General features: G+C 44.7%; 1 protein-coding gene across 1 annotated transcript; it reads left to right on the top strand.

Moving 5' to 3' along the window:
- Positions 1–25,533, top strand: LOC102962733 (olfactory receptor 10J1-like). Its single transcript, XM_042975558.1, has 2 exons — positions 1–505; positions 24,531–25,533. Exons 1-2 carry the CDS (start codon positions 1–3, stop codon positions 25,475–25,477), a joined length of 1,452 nt encoding a protein of 483 aa, XP_042831492.1. The 3' UTR covers positions 25,478–25,533.
- Positions 25,534–27,256: the final 1,723 nt, after the last annotated feature.

The following is a 27,256-nucleotide window of genomic DNA, read 5'->3' as shown; positions in this document are numbered from 1 at the left end:
ATGAAGACAGCCAATCACACAGAGGTGAGGGGGTTTGTTTTGCAAGGTTTCTCCAACTTCCGAGAACATCAACTCATACTGTTTGCCGTGTTTCTAACCCTGTACCTCTTAACTCTGGCCGACAATGTCATCATCGTGACTATTATCCGTGTTGACCACCACCTCCACACCCCCATGTACTTCTTTCTAAGTGTTCTCTCCACATCAGAGACTTGCTATTCCCTGGTCATCATCCCACGCATGCTTTCCGGCCTCGTGGGTCTGAGCCAGTCCATCTCCCTGGTGGGCTGTGGGACTCAGCTCTTTTTCTTCCTTGGCTTTGCCATCACCAACTGCCTCCTGCTAGCAGTCATGGGGTTTGATCGCTACGTGGCCATCTGCAACCCACTTCGTTACTCAATCGTCATGAATTGGAGGGCCTGTACCATTCTGGCGTCCTCGGTCTGTGCCTCGGGGTTCTTGCTCTCTCTGGTTCAGGCTGTGGCCATCTTCCGACTGCCTTTCTGTAACTCGCTGATTGAGCACTTCTTCTGTGATGTTCGACCTGTGTTGGATTTAGCCTGTGTTACTCCAATCGTTAATGATATCTTGACCTTAACTGTAAGCCTCTTGGCCATCACAGCCCCTGCCACTTTCCTCCTCATCTCCTACGTCCTCATCCTCTCCACCATCCTCAAGATTGCCTCAGCTGAGGGCCGGAAGAAAGCCTTTGCCACTTGCTCCTCCCACCTCATGGTGGTCATTGTCCACTATGGCTGCGCTTCTATTGCATACTTCAAGCCCAAGTCAGAGAACACCAAGGATCAGGACCAGTTAATCTCAGTGACCTACACCGTGATAACACCATTGCTGAACCCTGTGGTGTACAGTCTGAGAAACAAAGAAGTCCACGATGCTCTGAGGAGAGTGGTGGGGAGGAAATCCCTTCCCTAAGATGAAATCTCTACCCAAATAGGCATGCGGCTCTTCCGCACGGGAGTTTATAGGTAATGTTACACGGCCACGGCTTCAAGTGATTGGCGAAATCTCACTCCTCGCAGCCAGGGCCAGAGCAAAAGTGAGGCTGGGGGCCGGCTTCTAATAATCGACTCTTATTTCCTCAACCTCTTTGTTAACATAACAAAAACATAAGTCACTCTGCAGGCCTGTGAACAGTTGCCCATTGGCCCTATTCCAGGAGATAGCTACAAGGTCAGAGCGTGATCTAGTGTTCATCTCAAAAGCTTCCATTTAAAATGACCAGTCCACTCCCCTGAAGTATAAACCACTTTAAAATCACACTTGACTGAATCTTCTTTTAACATAAACTGGATGCTTGAACCAGTGGTTATTAAAATGGAGACTGGGCCAAAAACTGATCGCCTTGTGTTTTAAGAAGATAAGGGAAGCAAAAAGAGAGCTATCTTTCAGGAAATGGGTTTGGGATGAGCTAAAAACCTTCTAGAGAGAAGGTTTTCTAGCAACACCCTGCAAGTTTCCTGTAACTCACATGTGGGGCTTCAAGGGAAGGGAAATTGGGGTTGGAGGAGAAGGGAATTTACGCACCAGGGACTCCTAACCACGTGTGAGAGTCGTGAAGCTCTGGCCAGAGAAACAGCGCACATGACTGGGTCTGACCCTTTGCTTCCTCTGGCTGAACACAAGCTACACAAAGAAGTCCTTGTGGGGCTGACAGCAATGCCCCGCCCCCATGGACAGGATGACCAAGGGGCTCAGAAGAAGAGCAGACAGATGGCTCAGGGAGCAGACTGCTCAAAGAACGCTGTGAAATCGAGTTAAGAAGAAAGAAAAATGACAGGCAGATCCAAATGGGAGCTTCCAGTGAGAGGAGAGTAGGAGAAAGCAGAGGGACCAGGGGACGGTCAGGGCAGGGGGCAGGAATTCAGAAAACGTCCCTCACATTGGGTCTTGAGCCCTTCACAAGCCCAGTCACAAAGGCAAGGAAAGAAAGCTCAATGAAAATATGAAAAAGGGTCAACAAAATATCTTTCTGATATATTAGGTTAATATTATTACTCCTGGAAAGCTAAAAAAAAAAAAAAAGTCAACAGTAAAGGATTTTTGACATGAAACTTCCATAGAAACAAAGCAACTGAGTTAGACGTGTAATGATGAAAGACTATTCACCATTTTTCGCTTCAAAAATATATAAAACAATGAGGGTGAACTTCAGACTCAACTTGTGAGACGAAATAGGTGTTGAATAACACGGTGATTAGCAGTTGTAACTGCTGAGCAAGTCAAAGTTACTCTCCTGAGCTATTTGTAAAGAGACACAATAAACACATGAGTACACAGTACTCTCATTGCAAAATATTTCTGAAATGCAGAAATATCAAAAGGTGTTAAGTGATTATGAATTTAAACCCAACGCATGCGGGTGCATAAACACCTAACTTTTAGAAGTTCTACAATTCAATCTATTTGGTCATTCTGAGCTCCCAATCAGACGGATAAAAGAAAAGGCCTCGAGTCCTTTCCATGCACACTGGGGCAATTTAGTGAATAAGTCACCTTATAAGTAAACATAATTGAATTCAATTCCTGCTCCCCCCTTTTTCCCCATTCTCTTCGGGGTGAATCAGTCAAGTTCTGCTCAAGGCTTCTAGTCTCCTTACCACAGAGGAGGGAACTATAGTCCCCGGTCACTTCTAACTGCTCCGCGTTGGATCCTATGGAGATACATGACCCCCAGTGGTCATCTTTGGTGGCATCTATTTTTTTTTTAAGTTTATTTCTTTAGAGAGATGGGGTGGAGGGAGAGGCAGAGAGAGAAAATCCCAAGCAGGCTCCGTGCTCACCAGAGAGCCTGACATGGGGCTCAGTCTCACAACCATCAGATCATGACCTGAGCCGAAATCAAGAGTCAGACGCTCAACCGACAGAGCCACCCAGGTGCCCCAGGTGCCATCAACTGAGAGGACCCTGGTCTCGTGCTCTTTAACCAATGTGGCCCGTGCACCTCACCTTCCTTATGACTACTCTAGGGCCCCTGGACCTCCCTCAGCCCCTCCTTGAAGGCATCTAGGCACTCAGCTGTGCCCCTGACCCCCTAATGAAGAGGTTGATATTCAGAACCATGATTTGTAAGCTAAAAGAGGCTTTCCTCTCTAGAAAAGTTTGCTGAAGTTAAAAACTGTTTCGGCTTTTAAGACAAATGCTTTAGTTAAGCGTTTTAAAAAAAATCTTTTTGAAATTCAATGGATTTTTTTCTTTCTGGGTTCTTTCAGGTTTACCCTGGGGCGAATGAAACTCCTGTGAAATGAAGAATGGGAAATGCAAAGACAAGGCAGGATTTTTATTCTGTCGCATTTATGTGTTTATTCCGCGTGTCCACAACATTAATTATCATGGATTTTTTTTTCAGCGTTTTATTTACCAGAGCTAGTTATTTGCCATTCTTCTTTAGAATTTTTTTTTTTGGATGTTTTGCTTCGCATAAGTCTTAGAAGCAGTCTGTTCAATTTACAACCCACCCTCCCCCACCCCAAAGGCACACAGCATTCTCCACACGGTTAAACACACACAAGCAAATCACACTCCAGCACTATTTTACGGGAATCCTACCACATTTATAATTTATGGAAAATTGACATCTTAATGATCTTGAGTCTCCGTATTCAAAAACATAGCGTTATTCTCCATTGGCTCAAGTCTCCTTTGGAATCAGGAACTTTAACATTTTTCTATATTTTTTTCCTAAAACTTCTATAGTTTTATGTTTTACATTTAGATGATCTGTTTTGAGTTAGTTTTAAGTTTATTTATTTTCGGGGGGGGGGGGGGGAAGGGGCAGAGAGAGAATCTCAAGCAGGCTTTGCACCACCAGCACCGAGCCTGATGGAGGGCTCGATTCCACCAAGTGTGAGATCACCTGAGCTGAAATCAAGAGTCTGCTTCTTAACCAACCGAGCCATCCAGACGCCCTGAGTTAGTTTTGTTTCAAGTTTAAGGTTGAGGTCAAAGTTTGATTTTTGCTTGCAGATAACTACTTACTCCAGGCCAATCTTTAAAAGCAATCATCTGGGGCACCTGGTGGCTCAGTAGGTGAGGCATCTGACTTTGGCTCAGGTCAGGTCATGATCTCCCGGTTCGTGGGTTCGAGCCCCACGTCGGGCTCTGTGCTGACAGCTCAGAGCCTGGAGCCTGCTTCAGATTCTGTGTCTCCCTCTCTCTCTGACCCTCCCCCTCTCTCTCTCTCTCTCAAGAATAAACATTAAAAAAATAAATAAAGGCAATCAGTCTCCACTGAACTGAATGTTCACATTTGTCAAAAGTCCGTTGAGCATATTTCTGTGGATCAGTTTCTGGGTTTCTTTCTGTTGCAGTCAGTGTCTATGCTTTCCAATACTGTACTGTCCTGGTTAATGCAGCTTTAGAGCAAGTCTCAATATTGAGTCAAGTGAGTCCTCTTATCCTTTGTCAAGAATGTTTTAATTACTCTAAGTCTTATGTATTTCTGTATCAATTTTAGAACAAGCTTGTCTATGTCTATGAAGCACGTCGTTGGGATTTCATAGGAATTGTATCAAATCTATAGATCAAGTTAAAGAGAATTGACATCTTTATGATGTGGAATCTTCCAGTCCATGGACACAGTAGGTCTCTCCATTTATTTAAGTCTTCTTTGATTTCCTTTATCACCATTTTGTAACTTTCAGCATGCAAATTTTACACACATTCTATACCTGAGCATTTCATTTTCTTAGGAGAAATGGCAAATGATATCGTGCTTTTAATTTTGGTTTCCATACATTCAGTGTTAGTTTACAGAAATGTGTTGATATTGTGTGTTATGACCTTGCTTAAGTCACTAATTTTAGGAGTTTTGGGGGTGGGGTTTGGTAGACTCTCTGGGTCTTTCTATATAGACGATTAGGTCATCTGTATAAATGAGGACGGTTTTATTTCTTCCTTTCTGATCCGTATGCCTTTTCTTTTTCCTGCCATATTGCACTGACTAGAACTTCCATTACTATGTTAAATAAGAGTGGTGAAAGCAGACATCCTTGCCTTATTCCTAATGTTGTGGGGGTGAAAGGGGGAAACGTTCAGTTTTTCACCATTAAGTACAGGTTTTTCAGATATGCTTTTTATCACATTGAGGTAATTTTCCTCTATTCTTGCAAAGAATTTTTGTCATGAGTGCTGGATTTTATCAAGTGTTTCTTTGTAGTTGATGTCATTATATGATCATTCTTCTTTCATCTGTTAATATGGTGGATACCATTGTTTGATTTGTGACCATTGATCTAGCTTTGCATTCCTAAAATAAATCCAACTTGGCCACGGAGTGTAATTCTTTTTATACATTGTTGTATTCAGTTTCCTCATATTTTGTTAGGGATTTCTGCATCTAAGTTCCTGAGGGATACTTACCAATAGTTTTATCTGTACAGCCTTTACGTGGTGTAACAAGGTAAGAGTGGCCTCATAAATTATGAACTCCTAAAGTGAGTTGATCAGTGTTCTATCCTGTTCTGTTTTCTGGAAGAGATTGCTCATATTTGATATTGATTTTTCTTTCAATGTTTGGTAGAATTCTCCAGTGAAACCATCTAGGCCTGGAGATTTCTTAGAAGTTTTTAAACTATGAATTCAATTTCTTTAATGGTTATAAAATGACTCAGATTATCCAATAGTTATAGGATTTTTCAGATTATCTGGCTGAGTTTTGGTAGCTTGGTTTTTTTTGAGGATCCACTTGATCAAGTGGACTTGATCCACTTCTGTCAAGTTGCTGGATTTAGAAACAAGGTTGCTCACAGTATTTCCATATCATCCTTTTAATAGCTGCAGAATGTGCAGTGATACCCTCATTTCATTCTTGATGTTGGTGACCTGTGTATTCTCAAGTTTTGTCAGTCTTTCTAGAGATTTATCAATTTTGTTGAGTTTTCAGAGAACCCATTTTGTTACCTGGATTTTCTTCTGCTATTTTCCTATTGTTTTATTTCATTGACTTCTGCTCTTTACCATTTCTTTCTGCTTGCTTTGAGATTATTTTCTCTTCTTTTCTAGTTTCTTGAGGTAGGAACTTTAGATTACCAATCTGAGAAGTTCCTTCCTTTCTAATGTAAGCATTCAGTGCTATGAATCTCCCCAGCAACACTGCTTTAGCCACATTCATGTACGACACATCCTACATTGATTTTCACTCCTTTCTATGTATTCTTTTATTTCCTTTGAGACGTGGTCTTTGACCCATGGATTTGTTAGAAGCAGGATGCTTAATTTTTATGTTTTTAGAAGTTTTCCTATTGTCCTTCTGTTACTAACTTTTGGTTTGCATCCTGAACATTTTGTTTATTATGTGAGAAGACTCGAGATCCTACTTCAGTCTTTTATTTTAGCAGGCAGTTGCCCATTTTAGGGTTAGCATGCAGGGCCTGGCCTACTTTTGTTGCCTGTGGTTCCAGTGATATTTACTTTTCAGAACATTTTCTGTTATTTGGTGTGTTTGTCTTATTTGGGGCTGTTGAGATGGCCCTCCCGGTGCTGCCTGAGGGTTACCAGGGGTTTCCCCAAGCTGGGCTGCTGGTGTGGAGGGGAGTCTGAGCCTTGGGGACAGAGGTTTCTCTAGGCAAGTGCTTGTTAGGGTCACACGCCCCTCACATGTGGGAATGGAGAGTCTCTTCCACTAGTACTCCCCATGCCTATACTCTGTCTCTGGAGGATGGAGGGAAGCATCAGCCTCACAAGGTCAAAGAGGCTTCCAGAACTGGGTTTTCTTGGTGGATCAGTAGCCCTAATGTTTTGGGTCAGGGAAGGGAGCTACAGGCCCTGCAGGGAGAGAACACACTTTCCCTGGCTACTTATTAGTGGGTGGTGGTGCTAGGCTCACCAACTGTTGTGGGAGGGACTCCTCTTTGACCCAGGATAGGAAATGAGCCAGGTCGATGGGCAGGAAACACAGGGGCCAAGGTGACCTTATGTTGGGATGGGGAAGGTTAAGATTTCCTACCACTGTGCTGTTTCTGTAGGCCTGAGGTCTAAAACACGTCTGGCTTCCTCTCACCGTCTCTCAGAGTTCTCCTTTGGTTGCCTCTTGGGTTATTTCCAGGGGGTATAGTTGTACTTAAGAAGAGAAATGAATCTATACCATTTTATCTGTACCAGAAATTTGCTTTTCTATAAATTTTGCACATTTCTGTTTATTCTTTGACATTTCTTATAATTTTGCAATTGGAAATAGCTTTTCTTCCATTATATTATTAATTGGCTTTTATTCCCGTGTAGCTAGGAAAATGATAAACCTGAACCCAGAGTCCTTGTGGAATAATTTTAATGTATGTAATAATTTTTCAGTGAATTCTCTTGGGTTATTTTACAAGTATTCTATTATATTACCTGGGAACTACAATTCTACCTCTTCCTTTCCAGTTTTCATACCTTTTCACTCTTTCTCTTGATGTAATATTGTTGGTCAGTACACAACAATAATGGAGTTAAACAATAATGGTTATGGTGACCACTTTGTCTCTCTTTTTTTTTAATTTTAATGTTTATTTATTATTGAGAAACAGAGAGAGACAAAGCATGAGCATGGGAGGGGCAGAGAGAAGAGGAGACACAGAGTCTAAAGCAGGCTCCAGGCTCTGAGCCATCAGCACAGAGCCCGATGCGGGGCTCAAACCCACAGACCGCGAGATCATGACCTGAGCCGAAGTTGGATGCTTAATGGACTGAGCCATCCAGGCACCCCACTGTCTTGTTTTATTTAATGGGAGTGTTTCTCATTTTTATGTTACAGAATTATTCATCTATCCTATTTAATTGGCTATTTTAAATGAAGAATGGTTGTTACATTCTATTGGATATCCTTTCCAGCATCTAGAGAAAGAGGCATATAATTTTCCTCTTTTTATTTATATGGTTTATGGTTTATTAAATTTATTAATAGATTGAAACATTCAGAATGCTTGTATTACTGGTATTATAATAGGGAACATACTGAATACTTACCATGTGTCAGGTCCTTTCCTAAGGATGTTTGCTAATTAACTAATTTCATTCTCAAAATAACCTTGGGACGTAGATACCATTATTACCCCCACTTTATAGGTACGAATGTTATATAAACTTTGGTGAAAAGGAAACTGAGGCGCCTAGAGGTTAAACAACAGGGCGAAGATTACATAGTCCATAAGTGATGAAGCGCGTTTTTGAATCCCAAGAGTTTTGGATCCAGTGGTTTTCCTATTGATCGCGTGCAATATGGCTGTGACGCATTGCCACAGGATACGATTATTTTAATCTAGTACCGGTTGCTCTTTATTTACTTTAGTGAAATCCGTATTTTCTGTCTACTTGCATGTGTACAGCAGGCAGCCCCAAGATGGGCTACTTTGTCACATACGTTATTTTGAGCAATCAAAACCCAGCAGCTTCAGGAGAAGCTCTTTACCCGCCCCCCACCCCTCAATTGTATGCCAGTACCAGAAAGAGTGAGAGGCTAAGAGAAAAATTACCAGGTGTACTCACAACTGCAAAGAAAAGATCTTTCCCTTCCCCCGCCATCCCGAAACCAGCCAGGGCCGCCCGGTCGTAGTCTGACATAAAGGCGGGAACCAATCAAGTTCTGCTGAATGGTTTGAAATAAAGGCGGGAACCAATCGAGTTCTGCTGAGCATTCAAATTTAAATGTCAGCCTATAACAACTCTGTAACCTCAAAAAAATCCCTAACTTGTTTGTGCCTGTCTATAAAAGAAGCTGTAAGATCCTTGCTCGGGGCCTCTTGCGTCACCGTCACCGGCGACGAGTGCGCGGAGGACCGGGTTCGAACCTGCAATAAACGACCCTTGCTGCTTGGCTTTGGCTCTGGACTCTGGTGGTTTGTTTTCGGGGGGTCTCTCGAATCGGGGCATATCAAGAGCACTATTAACAGAGATTCCTGCTACCTAAGAAACTTCTGTGCATAACAGGGCACCTTTGTTTTCCAAACACCTGCTCTCACCTTCCCACTAACCATCTTCTTCCCCTTTGTATCCTCAGACCCCACCCTTCTCCTGAGCTCACATTGTTGCCTGTCTTTGAAATTCCGGGACTGTGTGGCTTCTCCATACATTTGCTATTAAATTGGGTTTTCTCCTGTTAATCTGTCTCATCAATCTGATTCTTAGTCCAGCTAGAAGAACCTTCAAGGGTAGAATAAATTCGTCTTCCCCAACACATATGTGTGTGTGTGTGTGTGTGTGTGTGTGTGTGTGTGTGTGGGTGTGGGTGTGTCCATCCAGTGTATGTGTGATAATCAAATCAGGCTTTGTTTTCAGTGCTATGCCCATCATAAAACAATTTGAAGGGCTCCCTCTTTTTCTAGCCTTCCCACCTTCTTAAAAGACTGGTGTGGTTATTTATTCCTTAAAGTTTTGGTAGAATTATCCTCTGACTTCACACCACATGATTTTATAGCCTAGCATTTATCTGGAGCTGGGACTCTTGTTGTGAAGGGAAAGGTTTCTGACCACTCCCTCTACAATGTTTTCTAAAGAAAAGGTCGCTTTAGATTAGTTCTTGTCGCGTTATGCTGATAGCTATGAACAATAAGGGGAAATCCCAAATTTATAATTCCAGCTGTGGTCTTTCCCGGATCCAAGCTTGTATAACTGGCTGCCAACTTTCGCCACTTCCATTTGGAGGTGTAGGATTATTCCAGATAAAACACATCCAAAATTAGTATCCATTCCCCAAACTAGCCAATGATACCTTCTCTACCCAGTTGCTTGATCCAAAACCCAGTGAGCCTATCTTGAATCCTATCTTTTCCTTCCTCCTCCTCCCCAGAATGGCATCGGTCAGCACATTTTTATGCAAAAGAAGAAAAAGACAAGATCCTGCTAGCACCGCAGGGTGTTAAACCAAACAAGGTTGTAAGGAGAAAATATTCACGAGGACACACAATCTCCCAACTCTCCTTAACCCGTAGCTTTGGCTGTGCACAAGTGGGCTGGGTGTACCACGGGAATGACACACTTATAAAAAAGGGGAAACAGGGACTATCTAAGTGATTATCCAACAGCAGGAGCTCCCAGGGGGAAACAGCCCTGTTACAAAGAAGGGCAGCATTGAGAACTGGGCAGCTGGCGTCGGCCTCTCCTTCCACTGAAATTTCTTAGACCTGCTGTGTCAGCTCTTTGCCAAACTACTGAAAGGAGAGAGAAAATGAGCCTTTGGGGCCATCTAGACTGGTATCTCCTGACGAGCTTTGTCAGCCGTATCTACAAAACACAACGCGAATTTATCCGTTTCCTCCCATCTCCACCGAAACTACTCTGATCCAGAAAGAGTCTCTCACAATGCACTCTCCTTGTTTATTCTTGTGCTTTTCCATTCCATTCTCTACCAAATAGCAAAGTGATCTTCTAAAAATGAAAATCCGATGACACCCTTCCCCTCATTAAACTATCCAACAGATCCCCATTGCACCCGGAATAAAATCCACCTTCCTCCTGATGGCCTATAAAGCTCTGCCTGTCCTTGCCGCCCGTGCTTTAAGAAGGGCGTCATCTCTTCTTGCGAACCCCCCGCTACTCCAACATCTATCAACACGGCAGGTGTGTTCCCTCTGAGGACCTTTACCCCTACCATTCCTTCAGTCTAGAGCGCAGGTTCTCCACGTTCTCGTTTGTTCTTTCTCCATCAGTCAGGCCTCCAGCGAAACGAGCTCATGTGCTCCTTCCCTGACCACTTCATTTATCATCAAGCACACCAGTGACATTCTCCAGGAGCTCTTTTATGGTCCCTCTAGCACTCATCGCTAGCTATCTGACACAAAATAAGAAGGCTGGCTAAAAGGGCGGGAAAACTATACACCAGGCAAAATACTAAATAGAAGAGAGCGGAAAGCACAAATGAAAACAAACAGGCTGTAAACACAGCTCCTGCTGTCGCGGAGCGTATACTTCAAGAGGATCGTAGCTGACTTCAAAAGTGTGTAGGTGATCTGTATTATTTTGGTACGTAATAAGTGTCTAAAGATAAAGCGAAAAAGGACAAAAGAAGTAGAATGAAGGCATGAGCCAGCCGTAGGAGGACCTGGGGGAAGAGCACTCCAGGCTGAGATCAGAGCCAAGGGTCCGAGGAGGGTTAGCTGTGGCATTAACAAACAGGCCAGCACAGCTGGAGACAATGAGCAGGATGACGGGGGAGAGTCACACTGTGGTCTCACAAGCTATGGCAGGGACTCTGAATGGGATGGATAGTCACTGCAGGAACATCTAAGCAAGCGATGACTTGATGTGGTTTATGTATTAAAATCTTTATTCTGGGGGCACCTGGGTGGCTCCGTCAGGCGAGCGTCCGTCTTCGGCTCAGGTCATGATCCCGCAGTCCGTGAGTTCGAGCCCCGCGTCGGGCTCTGTGCTGATGGCTCACAGTCTGGAGCCTGCTTCCGATTCTGCGTCTCCCTCTCTCACTGCCACTGCCCAACTCATGCTCTCTCTCTCTCTCAAAAATAAATGAAACTTGAAAAAAAAATCTTTATTCTGGCTGCGTGGAAAATCAACTCCCAGAGCCAGAGGGGAAACAAGGAGAAACCAGTCAGGACCTCGTTGCTAGGCCCATGTTACAGGTGATGGCGGCTTGGAACAAGGTGTGCCTTTGCATGAGGAGTTGGCCGGTTCAGCCGGGGGCACATTCTATTCAAGAGGCCGAGTGGACATCCAAGCAGGGATAATGGACTGACTGTTGAACATACAACTTCACATCCTGAAAAGCAGTATGGAGTAGAGATTTAATTCGGAAAGTGTTTAAACTTTCCAAGGATAGGTGAGGATAAACATAAGAGGTGAGGATAAACACAAGAGTGGTCTGGGGCTGAATCTTGAGGTGAGCTAACACCAAGAGACTGAGGAGAAGAGGAAACAGAAGGAACAGTGGGGGAACAAAAACAAAGTGAAAAGTACCAACACTCAGGGCATGTCCTGGAAACTGCATGAAAACTGGTTTCCAAGAAAGAGAAGTCACATATTTGGGTCAAATGCTGCCAATATGCCCAGTAGGGTGAGTTACAATTAACTGACCATTAGACTTGGCAAAATGGGGTGATTAGTCCCACTGAAAAAAAATAATCTGTATTGGTAGCATATAATGGTGAAAAGCCAATTTAGTGGGAATTAGATAGAGGACAGAGAAACTGAAGACAATGCAATTCCTTCCAAGAGTTTTGGTAAGAAGGGGAGCACATAAATGGGCCTGTAGCTGGAAAAGGATGTGGGATCAAAGAAGGTTGTGTCTGTTTTCATTCTTTTAGCACAACGGGAATTAGAACACAGAAGTCTGTAAATGAAAGTGAGCCAGTAGAAACCTGATGAATCAAAGGAGACAGGGGAGAACCGCGGAGCCAAGGTCCTGAGTGAAGATGAGGGGCTGTGACACGGGCACCCAGCCAGGGGGGCATTCAGTGCTCCCCAGGGGGAGGGTGTGCTCGGCTCCGAATCAGAGCACAGGCACACGCAGCGGGCGAACGTGGTGGTGGGAATATATACCAGGCCTCACTGTCAGTGCGGAGCCTGATACGGGCGGGCTCGATCCTACAAACTGTGAGATTATGGCCCGAGCTAAAATCCAGAGTCAGATGCCTGACTAAGCCACCCAGGCGCCCCCATTCATTTATTTTAAATTCTAGTTAACATACAGTGTAGCATTGGTTTCGGGAGTAGAATTCAGTTTCATCCCTTACACACAACACACAGTGCTCGTCCCAACAAGTGCCCTCCTTAATGTCCATCATCCATCTAGCCCATCCCCCGTCTGCCTCCCTCCATCAGATCATCTGCGGAAAACAAGGATAAGGAAGAACCTCCGGAAGTTGGAGGACCGGAGATGGTGCGCATGGTAGGTGGGAAATATAGCACGTTGCTCACCAACATCAATACCCCATTTCCTGTGAAATGTCATGAAATTTAAGTAAGAGCAGTAAAGGGGTTCGGGTCACCAATTCCGATATGTGTGTGGGGGGGGTGGTTTCCCCACACCCCTGAGCCATTTTCCAACACCAGCTGAGTGTCCTACGACTCAACTCAATTCTGACTCCACCACCTGGAGTCAGCATCAGATCCCACAGGTGGAAGGGTTCAGTCCTACCAGATGAACCCCTCCTTCCTTCAGATGCCAATCGCAAGCCCAGGCTGTCACCTGACCACCTAGAAATCAGAGGTTCCCGTGACCCCTTCCTTGGGTTCGGTTAATTGGCTAGAGTAGCTCTCAAAACTCAGGAAACCGGTTTATTGACTAGACTACAAATCTAGTACAAAGGATGTTAAAGAATACCAGTCATCAGTCAGATGAAGAGAGGCATAGGTCAAGGTCCTGAGCAAAGGAGTTTCTGTCCTCGTGGAATTTGGGGCCCCGCACAGGGGCACATGGATATGTTCTCATTCCCTAACCTGGAAACACTCTGAACCCCGTTCTTCTGAGTTTTTATGGAGGTTTCATTACACAGGCACAATTGATTAACGCATTGACCATTGGTGACTGATACAATCTCCAGGAACTCTCCCCTCCTGCGAGGTCATGGGGATTGAACGTTCCGAGTGTTTAACCACACGGCTGGTTCCCCTGTTCTTGTTTCCGGCCACCTAGCCCCTATCCTCAGGTATTTTCCAAAACTTGCCTCATTAACATAAACCCAGCTATGGTTGAAAGGGGCTCGTTATGACTACTGAGACAGTCATCTCACCCTTTGGCTCTGATGCCCAAAGACAAGAGACCAGGTATTACTTTAATATTGCAAAAGATGTCTCCATTGCTCTAACTGCTCAAGGATTTGGAGGATTTGGGGAGCTGTGAGCCAGGAAGCCTGGAGGAAGACCAAATACGTATGAGAAATGAACTTGGGTGATCTCAGTGACCATATATGTTCGTTCAAATCACAGTATTGCAACCAGTTACCAGCGTCACCAGCAAGACCCCAAAACCTGACTTTTGCCACCCACCTGCATGTGCCCACCAACCTTTGTCCCACATCTCCCTTAAGCTCTTCTCTCCAGCTCATCTTTTGACTCAGGCAAAAGACTGGCTGGGGATCGCATCTGGGGGCGGTGGAAACCCAAACTACCCCTCAAGCAGTGACGACTGCCCTCGTGAGGAGCCCCAGACCAGTTTGAGCTCAACAGCCAACTCAAACCTGCGCAGATAGACCTCGCAGGGACACATGGAGAGAACTTTACCTCATTTTAATCCTAAAATCGCCACCCAAGGAGGAGCACACGCCTCATTAACAAACAGGCGTGTTTTCCTTAGGTGCATTCACGACGTTATGCACGCCTCTACATACAGGGACAAGGATCCCCTTTCTAAATGTTCATCCTAATCCTACATAAAAGGACCCCATTCACCCCCGCTTGGGGCGGAGGCGTGGTTTTGCAAGTTATTCCCTGAGATGGCCTTATTTGTTGCAAATAAAGTTCCCTTTGTGTGACACCTCCACCGGGTGTAGTTTCTATGTGTGACTTACCAGGGAGCAAACGCATGCTAATTGCGCGACAATAGTAACATATTTTTCACCAGTGAAGTTCAGCTGCCCAGGTGCTCTCCACAAGCAACATTGGATTCAACCAAAGCTGGTATTATGCCAGGTAAAACAGGGGCAAGTGAATTAAAGGTAAATGCAAAGCAACAAGGAAAATGATAGTCTGTGGAATCTTAACAGGGGAGGGAGGAAAGAAAGAAGAGCCAGGGCAGTCTCAGGGCAGGAGCCCCTGAGAACGATACAAACACCCGCAGATATAGAGCGTAGGACTTTATAAACTGAGAAATTTTTGGGTTAGGGTGCCAGGGAGAATGAGCTGGAAAGATAAGTGATAAAAACAATAGCTCTTCAGAAGATATAATGGAAGTAGCCCACTTCTAAATGAAACAAAACACAGCAAATACATGGGAATAGGAAATGGGCATTTTCCATATGGAGAAGATTTTAAACCTCTGTGAAACACATAAAAGCATTTCCTTTTAAATCCCACTTTGGATAGAGAGCCTCAGTGTTGTAAAAACTAAGGATGTTTCTTCTCCTTAAATTTCTATGAATACAAATAACAAATCGATAAAAGCACCATTAATTGTTAAATGTGCGAATAACTAGAAAAACTCCAAAGAAGAAGAATGGTGGGGGTTGGGATCAGCATATAGTAGCATCACAGAGTAACGATGCAAGACGTTTTTCTTATTTAATAGATGACATAGGGGCAGAAGGTTTTTCCTCTTCTAAGTTCTTTGGTTGGCCTAATAATTGATATAAAACTGATATGAAACAGGTTAACGGGAGGGAAAAAAAGTTTAACAACATACATACCTCCTGTATGCATCGGAGAAACACCCAGAAAAACTAAGTACTCCCCCCAAATAAATGAAGCCATCATCTCAAATACCTTTTTCAGCCTAAGACAGAAGAATATGTGGGGGGGGGGGGGGGATAGTGGGAGGTGACCATGAAAAGCACAGCCAATAAGGCTAAGATTGTGATGCAGATCTGATGAGACTTTAAACAGATTGAGTCATTCCCCTCTTCCTGGTACAGTGAGGGAGACACCCTTACAAATGGACTTTTCCCTTATAAATGCAAATGTCTTTTACAAAAGGGCAAATTCTACTCAGTTTCCACCTACGTGTGCTGTTAAAAATAACCAGTTTTAAATAATCCCTTGGGGTGCCTGAGTGTTTCAGTTGCTTAAGCATAGGCCTCAGGTCATGATCTCAAAACTCTGGGTTGGAGCCCTGCGTAGGGATCTGTGCTGATGGCTCGGAGCCTGGAGCCTGCTTCAGGTTCTGTGTCTGCCTCTGTCTCTGTCCCTCCCCCACTCACATTCTGTCTCTCTCTCAAAAATAAATAAACATTAAAAAAAATTTTTTTAATAATCCCCATGCCCGAGAGACATTTTGGGATGGCAAATTTTGCTCCCCCTTTAATGGTGTTGAGACAATGACTAGTTATTGGGAATAATAAAAGGTATATCTGATTTAAGAAATATTTCTAAATTTGTTTCTTAAAACCAATTAAATTCCAGATGAGTCAAATACTGAAACATAAAAAGTATAAATGAAAATAGGGATACTTAAAAAAACAATCTTGTAGTCAGGGAGGCCCTGATCCACACATAAATATAATACTAATAAAATTTCAAACCCGTAAGCTCAGTAAAAATGATAAATGGAAGAAAACTATCTACAACATGTATGATAGAAGGCATATTTCCCTATTATAGAACTCATTATAAGAAAATGACAATACGATACAAAAAACTGAGCAAGATACGTCAATGGACGTTCACCGCCAAGGAAGTACACATGACTAACGGGCATATGAAAAGATACTCAGGCTCATTCATAATTAGAGAAATAAAAATTCAAAGAAAAAAAAATAAAACAGCATTTTTACCTATCATCTTGCCAAACGCTGAAGAAAAATTGGTCAAAGACCACAGTTGATGGAAATGTGGGTAAGAAAGCATTCTCAGTTACGCCAAATGTATACAAATGTCCTACCTTGGCTTCAGTTTAGCAATAGTTATTAAGTTCTTAAATGCATATATCACTGACCAAGGAATTTTACTTTCAGGAGGGTAGCCTGTAGATATGCTCCCAGAAATGCACAATTATATATGAAGAGTGATTCTCTAGAATATGCCTAAAAAATGCCAAAACCCACAAACAGCTGAACTATCCATTGATATAGGATAGGTTAAATAAATTATGCTATGTTCTTATTCTACAATTCGCAGTTGTTCAAATGAATGCAATAAATCTTCATATACTGATTTGTAAAAGCATCTCAAATGTATTGTTATACGAAAAAGCAAGTTTATAACAGTACACAGAATACAGTCCATTTGTATTACAAAAGCACATGCTCAGATAAATGTATAGAACATTTCTAAATTCCATTTAGTAGGTTTGGTTTTGACGTGGCACAGGTTAGCAATTTAGAAACAACTTTCTATGTATATTAGACGAGCAAATGTGCAAATATATTGAGAATATGAACCAGGTTTCTTATTGCTGTAGACAGGAGTTATAAATATGGAAAGGGGCAACATCAGAATATACTCTGAGACAGTTTGAATTGCAGATGCCGTCGTGAAATCATCGATTTTAAGATGTAGATGTTAATCCGCAGACACCAACACACATCCCACTTTCTAGTTGTTTTTCCCCACTGAGAGTCTAAGACTAATTACAAGCAATGACAATATCCAGATCTCGGTTTCTAATACGATCCGCCACCAAAGGGTATCAGAGCTCCCTGCAGAAATGGCTGGTTCGAGGGCCAGCGCCGGGGAAGTACGAGAGAAGTACGAGAGGGCTGGTGTGTAAAAAAGTTACTAATGGATAATGGAGACATGTCAGAGGAACAGGGGAGCCAGATGACAGCAGCTCCCACTGACCAATCCGGTGACGATTTAAACATCAAAATAACATTATAGTATCTAACGTTATCAAATAGAATCTACACGATCTAAATCTAGTTGTATGTAAATAGATCCCTTCCTTATGTAGAATGCCAATCTATAGCAAGGATGATGGAGTTAGAAACGCAACAATGGATCCTAAAACTGGAGAGCGAGAATTTGATGAGAGACAAGGTATTCATCTCAATAGATCAGCCTTTGAGAAAGAGAAAATACTGACTTTACGACAGAGAACTCTGGTGGAGACCACCTTGAACGAGAGATTACAGGTCACGTCACTAATATCGGGACAAAATGACAACATGTGACTCCCAGTAGGATGCACAGAGAACAACACAGCATCACTTTTTTTAATGAATATAATTTATTGCCAAATTGGCATCCATACAATACCCGGTGCTCATCCCAACAAGTGCCTTCCTCCATGCCCATCACCCACTTTCCCCTCTCCCCCCCTCACCCCATCAACCTTCCCCCCATCAACCCTCAGTTTGTTCTCAGTATCCAAGAGTCTCTTATGGTTTGCCTTCTGCCCTCTCTGTTTGTAACTATTTTTTCCCCCTTCCTTTCCCCCATGGTCTTCTGTTAAGTTTCTCAAGTTCCACATACGAGTGAAAACATATGATATCTGTCTCTGAGTTATTTCATTCAGCAGAATACCCTCCAGTTCCATCCAAGTTGCTGCAAATGGCATGATTTCATTCTTCCTCATTATACAGCGTCACTTTTGTGATATTCTTGTGGAAAACTCATCATCTGAATATAATCATGAAGATTAAACCAGAGGATAAAGAAAAAAGAGAAAGAGTTCCAAATGAACTGGAGGTGAATGTGAGGGAAAAACTAGAATTTCTACCCCTCCTCGGGTAAACCCAAACTAAGAGACATTTTGCAAAGCACTTGGCCTGTAGTTTTCAAAAGTGTCAAGTCTGAGAAACACAAAGAAAACCAAGGTGCTGTTTCAGATAAAAGGCATTAAAGGAACAGGCGGACAAAAAGCAATGGGTAATCTTGGATGGGACCCTAGGCTGCAAAGACGCTTAGCTGTAAAGGACATTATCGAGACAACCAGCATAACTTACAATGAGTTGCGGATTAGGTAACGCTATTACCGTATTTGATGCCGTATATGCGCATGTATCTCTCTCTGGACATATACACCGACTCTCAGTAACTACACAGTGGTTATACAAGGGAATGCTCCCTGTCTTGCAGAGGACACACGAAAATATTTAAAATGCTGTGAGACAATGCCTTCAACATACTCTCAAGCGATTTGGAAGAAAATTATAGAAGCAGAGGAGGAAGGAAAAAATTGATGAAGTGGGGCGAAATAGAAATAATTGGGTATCCAGATACAAGATGTTTAACAGTTTTTGTTCTTACAACTTTTCTGTCCGTTTGAAATTGTGTCTCCGAAAAAGGGTTTTATTTTTTATTTTTATTTTTTTTATATATGAAATTGTCAAATTGGTTTCCATACAACACCCAGTGCTCATCCCAAAAGGTGCCCTCCTCATGCCCATCACCCACCCCCCCTCCCGCCCTCCCCCCCATCAACCCTCTCTTATGCTTTGGCTCTCTCTCCCTCTCTAACCTCTTTTTTTTTTCCCTTCCCCTCCCCAATGGGTTTCTGTTAAGTTTCTCAGGATCCACATAAGAGTGAAACCATATGGTATCTGTCTTTCTCTGTATGGCTTATTTCACTTAGCATAACACTCTCCAGTTCCATCCACGTTGCTACAAAAGGCCATATTTCATTCTTTCTCATTGCCACGTAGTACTCCATTGTGTATATAAACCACAATTTCTTTATCCATTCATCAGTTGATGGACATTTAGGCTCTTTCCATAATTTGGCTATTATTGAGAGTGCTGCTGTAAACATTGGGGTACAAGTGCCCCTATGCATCAGCACTCCCATATCTGAAAAAAGGTTTTCAAAAACATGACAAAATTATTTTCTTTACGGAGATCTGTGCGGGAAAGGGTTAGCTCGGGAGGCCTTGGGTTGCTCAAACCCTGGATATTCCCAAGAAAGGCTCATCTTGAGGACTGGCTGGTGGCCAGCTCCTGGGAAAGGCGTTCCGAGCCCCTGAATTACTCGGTTTGATAAGCGTTTTATATGTCGAGGCCTTGCGTTAAATCCCTGTCTGATGAGATAACTTATGTTAACAATGTGCTTTATGCTGAACCCCTGCTCTTGGTAACACAGGTGTTGTGTGACCACGTGACTGACCCCTCACAAAAACCCTTGACACCAAGATTCAGGTGAGATTCCCGGGATGATGTCACTTCACACTTATCATCATGCACTGGTGGTGGGAAATTCACACATGTCTGTGGGACTCGGTCGGGAGAGGACACTTCACAAGCTGAAGCCGATTCTCTCCGGGACTTTGCTCCGGCCCCTTCCCCCCTGAGGATTCACACGCACACCCTCCCACTGCGATAAACCATAACCATGACTACAACGGCTTTTCGGCATGCATCCGGTAAGTCCTTCCGACGGAATCATCTAGCTCCATGGTGGTCTTGAAGATGTCCGACAAAAGGTTAAAGACATTTAAATATATGGAGAGATAGCCTATATCAATTCACCCCTCATATTTGAATTCAATGCAGTTCCAAACCCGACCTAAAATGGAAAAGCAAGTGTGCAACCACTTAAAAATAAAGAGGCGTTGATCTCTCTGATAACTAAGATTTATTTTATTTTTCATTTTTTTGCTTTTTTTTAACATTTATTTATTTTTGAGACAGAGAGACACAGCACGAATGGGGGAGGGTCAGAGAGAAAGGGAGACACAGAATCTGAAACAGGCTCCAGGCTCTGAGCTGTCAGCACAGAGCCCGATGCGGGGCTCGAACTCACAGACCACGAGATCATGACCTGAGCCGAAGTCGGACACGTAACCGACTGAGCCACCCAGGCGCCCCTAAGATTTATTTTAAAGTTATCACTGTTAAGACAGTGTAATCTTGGTACAGGGGGTCAAACTGACCAGCGGAGCTGGAGATAGAGTCCCTGAACTAACCCACACGTACATACGATTGTGAAATACGGCAGAGAGAATCGTGGGCCAGTGGAGAAAGGAGGCTTTTCAAACAAAGGTGCTAGGGTAATTGGTTACCCATTTAAAAAAAGAAATCTCAGAAAATTATATAGAGAAGATCATTTTTATAAAGCTCAAATAGATACAACACATTGCTTAAACCCATATATATGCGATAAAGGTATGAAATAAACGAAAATAAACACAAAATTAGAAAGGAGTCACGGCTGGGGGAAGGGGGTTATGAGAAATGCGTGAAAACAGCCTAGGGTTGAGTGACGAGTTCCCAGATGTGATGCCCCACAATTTACGTGCTTCAAACATAGCGTTAAGTATAAAGTGTATTAAAAGTGATAAATATATAGGGGCACCTGCGTGGCTTAGTCAGTCGAGTGTCCAACTTCGGCTCAGGTCATGATCCCACGGCTCGTGGGTTCAAGCCCCACGTCGGGCTCTGTGCTGACAGCTCGGAGCCTGGAGCCTGCTTCCGATTCTGTGTCTCCCTCTCTCTCTGCCCCTCCCCTGCTCACGCTTGCGCTCTCTCTCTCAAGAATAAATAAACATTAAAAAAGATTTAAAAAAAAGATACGAATATAAGCCCTTCATTTTTGCTGAGTGTAGAAAACTCCACTTGGAAGAGTGCCGTCAGGATCTGGCCAGGGACAGATAAGGGAATCTCTGTTAGATTAATTAAACACGGAGGCCACGGGCTGGCTGGCTGGACCACCGTGGCGCCTCCAGAAACGAACCCAAATCTGAGCCTGTAAACGCCTCACAGTTACAAAATCAAAATACGAAGGATAACCAATCACAAAGGGCCAAGTAGGCTTTAAGCTGCAGCCACTCAATGCTCCCCGTGTTTCCACCTCTTCTCTAGAAAAGTCTCCCCGGGTTCCTGCTGGTTGGGCACTCCTAACCACTTCCCATTTGTCATTGCCAGACTTGATTTTTGCTCAAATAAGCTTCATGTTTTCAATACGTCGCGGTTTATCTTTTAACAATATAAAAGAGAAAAATAGAGTAAGACACTCTCGGGAGAAAAAGTGCACGGAATTGGGGCAGGGAAAGCGGCGAGGAGCTGGGCTCAGGAGGCCCAGCGTGTCTGACTGTCTGCCTGGGTCCCTGAGGCTGAAATCCCGGCTCGCATTTGTTTGGATGCTTGCAGTGGGTCTCCTGGCCTTCTAGAAAGGTCCGTTGAGCTTTACTCTCCACTTCTGAACCTCACAGGACAACAAATATAGTCATATTTGACTGTTTTGGTTCCAGAAAAGGAAAGGAAAAAAGAAAAGCAACAAAAAAAAAACCCCAGCTTCTAATACCGAGCAGGACTCTTGACTACAGGGAGAACTGTGCAGTTTCCTGGAATCCAAGCAGCGGCTCTTAGCTCGAGCTCACTGGGGCTTTGTAACCATGGTTTTTCAAGGCCCAACCGTATAAAAATAGAACATTTATTTAAAAAATGAAGCCCGACAAATAAGCCACTGCTGTCTCTACTCACAAAGTGCCGCAGCACAGGCCCAGGTGATGTGGGAAATGAGCCCCACACATAACGAGGTCCCCGGCCGCTGGCTGTTGGCTTCCTTCCAGCCCGGTGTGGCTTTCACGGGTGCCCAGGGGAGGGCACCCAGAAACCTCAAGAGATGGGCCTCAGAGAGCCTTTCTTGGTTAAAAGCTCCTCCTCCAGCTGGAGGGAATATCTAGTATCCAAGGAGCCCCTGTGACCTTCCTTCCCCTGCCGTCCCTGGACTGGCCCTAGTGCAGGTGGAAGGACCACGCTGTCTTTGCTTCATGACCTTGACCTGTGAATACTTGTGACCAATGGGCCACATCTCTGACCTCTACTTTCATTTTTCTGTTGAGCCACAGGTTTGCAGGAAGAAAAGTAAGTGAGATTTCAAAAAAGACTTCAACGGTTTACAAAGGGCCATGATTGTCGTTAAAGGGTTAAATTAAACTAAAAAGGGTCCTGGTGTCTACGAATATCTGTCACTTTCAAAGATGCCTTGCTAACCCTCAGGAATCCTGGCTTCCCAGGATTAAAGCGTACCTTGACCAACAAAGAACGGAGGGCGCCACGTATCAGCTATGATTCCTTGGCTACGTCCTATTAACAAATCACAATCCAGAGACACTGTTGACAAAGCTTCGTGGAGCGGGTTTAAGTTTCTTACCACGGTGCACACATCAATGCCAAACCACCTCCCTTGTCAAGAAATGGTCCGTGAGGGGCACCTGGGTGGCTCAGTCGGTGGAGTGTCCAAATTCGGCTCAGGTCATGAGCTCACAGTTTGTGGGTTCGAGCCCCACGTCGGGCTCTGTGCTGACAGCTCGGAGCCTGGAGCCTGCTTCGGATTCTGTGTCTCCCTCTCCCTCTCTCTCTCTCTCTCTCTCTCTCTCTCTCTCTCTCTGCCCCTCCCCTGCTGTGCTCTGTCTCTCTCTCTCAAAAATAAATAAACATTAAAAAAAATTTTTTTTTAAGAAATGGTCTGTGAAACTGCACTGTTTTTTTACAACCTCATGCCATTTTCTTTCGTAACATGCTTGCTCTAAGGGGTTCAAGGCGTAACTGTGTCAATCTCTTATATCTTTTTGCAGATTTTCTTTATTAAAAATGGTGTGTTTCTGAGAAGTCGGTTAATGTTAAAAGTACTCGAAAAGCCTACCTTTGTTTTTTTACCCAACAGTAAACCATTTTGCGATGTGGGTGATTCGCTTTACTTCTGGCAAAAATGTACTTTTTAGGCAACTCCACCGTTTCAATTATCGAATTTATTTTTTTTATAGCCACTTGGTTACATAATTATATGTTGGTTGGTAATCGGGTAGAGCCTGTTGGACGAGCCGCACCACGGTGTATTTTCCAATTAAATGTTAATAGTGTCATGCTTTCTTCTAGGCTTATAATCTCAGTGTTAAAATTTAGCCCAGTTCTGTAGCTGTTTGCTGATGTCACGCGCACAGACAGCAGGGAAAAGGAGACGGTGTAAAAACATTAACTCCTCTTCTCTGAAGAAAACCTCACTGTGGTTTTCTTCACTCCAGCATTCTGCTTCCTCCCAGGCAATGTATCTGGTGGGGCAGGACCGGTAATGACTCTGCCAGCAGATATTATGCCCCCATCGCAGTGGCCACACGGCTCCCTATTCTCAGAGACCATATAATCTCGCCCTGGTGGGGCAGGTCTACTTTGCAGTTTTGGGTAGCAGGAGGGACATTGGAGACAGGATCAGAAGTCATGGGCTCAGGCTGATAGGTGCCCCCCGGGCCATTCCCGAAAGAGTTTCTGTATCTGAAGACAACCAGTATTCCTTGTTCTCCCCGTTCCACCGGATGGGAATGAAAGGAAAGGATGTAAATGTCTTTGGTAATCACAAATCCACTGTAAGGTGCTTTCAAGACAAAAGAGCCAGTAAACAGCTCTGTGCTACCTACCTGTGGAAGGAAGCGGAAGCCAGAGGGGGAGGTGGGGTGGAGAAGAAAGGAAAGGGTTTCATAGGTGTCATGGGCTTTGGGTAGCTTTGAAAAATGAGTAGTGCCTCGGGAAGAGGCCCGGAGGGCAAAGGTTGAGGGGGACGGGACCCACAGAGCTGCGGCGTGGGGAGGGGACCACGGTGGCAGGTGCTCCAGCCAAACCCTAGCAGCTCTGCTGGTGGCCGCAGACCCTGGAGCTCGGCAGGACACCACTGAGCCAGGATGTATTCGATAATTGTCCGAATTCTAACAGAAACGCTTACACTGTTAAGCATCACGCTCATCTGAACAATTCTGTAACATCACCATCGCTACACTCGCATCAAGATGATGGGACTGGTCTAAGAGATGCTAATTCCTTACCCGAGACAAGTGGGCACGTGTTAGAAGTAGGATATCTTTCCAGCAGTAAACTCGAAAAGCCACCTTCCTTCTCTTAGTGAGAAAATGACGTTCTTCCACTCTCTGTTCCCCCAAGGAATAAACATGAACGTGCATATCAATAAGCAAAGCCCGAGGCAGATTAACCACAAGAACTTGCCCAGCCTTGCTGACAGAAGTCACGTGTCTCGGTCCCTTACGTGGTTTTTTCTTTCTTAGATCCCACACACGATTTGATGAAGACAGAGAATCACACTTGGGTGACTGAGTTCACTTTCCAGGGCTTCTCCAGCTTCCGCGAGCACCAGCTCGGCCTGTTTGTCGTGTTCCTTGCACTGTATGTCGTAACCCTGGCTGGCAACATCGTCATCGTGACCATCATTAGTGTGGATCGTCACCTCCACACGGCCATGTACTTCTTCCTGAGCATGCTGTCCGCTTCAGAGACCGTATATACACTCGTCATTATACCCAAAATGCTCTGTAACCTTGTAGGCCTGAGTCAGCCCATCTCCTTGGCTGGCTGTGCCACCCAGATGTTCTTCTTCATCACCTTGGCCATCAACAACTGCTTCCTGCTCACGGCGATGGGGTACGACCGCTACGTGGCCATCTGCAACCCCTTGAGGTACACGCTCATCATGAACAAGAGGGTGTGTGTGCAGTTGGTGGGGGGCGCCTGCGGCATTGGGCTGATCGTAGCGACGACGCAAGTGACATCTGTGTTCAGGTTGCCTTTCTGTGCTACGAAGGTGGCCCACTTCTTCTGTGACATCCGACCTGTAATGAAGCTCTCCTGCGTCGACACCTCGGTCAACGAGACCCTGACCGTGATCGTCAGCGTGCTGGTGATCCTGGTCCCCATGGGCCTGGTCTTCATCTCCTACGTCCTCATCGTCTCCACCGTCCTCAAGATCCCCTCCGCCCGGGGCCGGAAGAAGGCCTTTGCCACCTGCGCCTCTCACCTCACGGTGGTCGTCGTCCACTACGGCTGCGCCTCCGTCGCCTACCTCAAGCCCAAGTCGGAGAACGCCAGGGATCAGGACCAGCTGATCTCGGTGACCTACACCGTCATCACCCCCCTGCTGAACCCGGTGGTGTACGCCCTGAGGAACAAGGAGGTCAAGGATGCTCTGCTCCGGGCCGCTGGCAGGAAGCTTTCCTGACAAGATGGGCCCACTTCAGTGGAGGGTCTTATAAGACTTGCTAGAGAGGGAAAGCAGAGAAGGGCCCACAGTCCCTAGAGTTAAAATTCTAGAACTTACTACAGCAGTGGGTGGGCCAGAGAGAACAAAGGCATTCCAGATCCAGCCACTGGAGAAAGGGACACATTTCCCTGGAGCGTGGACACGGACAGCATGGCACGTCAACACGGAAGGAACTTCTGGGGAGTGGATGTGCCATGTGGCAGAATGAGATCAGGACAGAAGGAGTGATTAACCTGGGGAGGCTGCTCCGGGACAGGACTAACGTTTTAAATGTAACCTGTAGTGTCCTGGTTTTGGACGTGGGGTTTCCCCTTCACCCACCTAGAGCTACACACATTTAAGCCCAAGCTGAAGCAAATCCTTCCCTGGCAACTCAACTTCCTTGCATCCTAGACATCATGACTAAGTGGATCTCAGGGATGGGAGCTTCCATAAAACTCACTAGGCTTGAATTCGGGATCTTTTCCACAGAAGTTCCAGGTCGGCCAGACAGGAAAACGGCAACCTGTTCTCAGGATCATGTCAGAGAAACATTTTTGGAAAGTGACTGAAATCCCTTGAAAGTGATGAACGCTGGAGCACCAAATAAATCATACTGGCATCTATATTATGAGGACGTACAAAGGTTGGTGAGTGGAATGGGTGAGTGATTCACCCATCAAGGAGAGAGGGGCTTGCCTCGGGAGAGGCTTTTGTGGAGTGGAAGAAGTAATAAGTGCAGGGGAGTAAAGGAGAGAGTCTACAGCAGGGGCGAGTAGGAGAGGGTTGGGCGGTTGTGCGTGGTAAAGACAACGTAGCCACCTGATAACTTAGGAGCAACCAAAGACACTCCAACCATCCACCCTACTGCCGCTTAAGACCATCTAGGCCCCGAATTAATGGGACACCATCCACTGGTCACCTCCACTTCCAGCACCCCTGCCCTCAGCCTGTCCTCCACCCAACCACACCCAGTGACCGGTGGCCTCCCCTTTCCTATCCTCAGGCCAGTCTACTGCTAACTGGAAATCCCTCACTGCCACTCGGCAGGGCGCCCTCCTCATTTTGAAACCCCAAACCAAAGCCTCTCTCCTATGGACCTTCTGATGAAATCACTCCATCTACTCCCTCCCACCCCACTGCTGTGCGTTCACACATCCCTACGGGGAGCTCCCCCCCGGGCGTCTTCACGCACGAAGGTGTGAGCGACGCAGCACCCAGGCGCTCAGCTCCACCTGCTCGTATCACGGCTCACTTGTACCAAGGGATGTGGTTTTCACAGACTGTCTTCTCCTTTATGTTAATTTTTTAAAAATAGGGCTCTATCCAGATATTTCATCAAAAGCTCATTATGGTCCATTCTTACACAGATTCAAACTATGGGCTTTTGGGTGTTTTTTTTTTTTTTTTTTTAGAAATTTATGGTGAAATCCAAGAGAACCCAAAAATAAAAGTACCCTGCATTTGCCAAAAGTCAGTTTTACTAAGTGAATAAAAAGATGTTATTTCAGACGGGCTTCCAAAATGCTGCCCTATCTGTTCAACCTCCTCAGTAGATAATCTATAACTGCCAACTTAGCCACGTAAACACTAGGCAGTGGTTTTGGGAGGTCAGCTGAGTGAAGGGGATGGAACGCAGGCACTGCAAGAGAAAGGCTCCATTTTGAGTCCTTTGAACGTCTTACAATCCACATGTGAATGAATTATTTAGCCTCACTAAGCCTCAGTTTCCTCACCTATAAAACATACCCAAAGTTT

The sequence above is a fragment of the Panthera tigris genome, chromosome F3 (genome assembly GCF_018350195.1).
Source record: "Panthera tigris isolate Pti1 chromosome F3, P.tigris_Pti1_mat1.1, whole genome shotgun sequence".
Classification (NCBI taxonomy): domain Eukaryota; kingdom Metazoa; phylum Chordata; class Mammalia; order Carnivora; family Felidae; genus Panthera; species Panthera tigris.
This window is presented reverse-complemented; position numbering and strand designations above follow the sequence as displayed.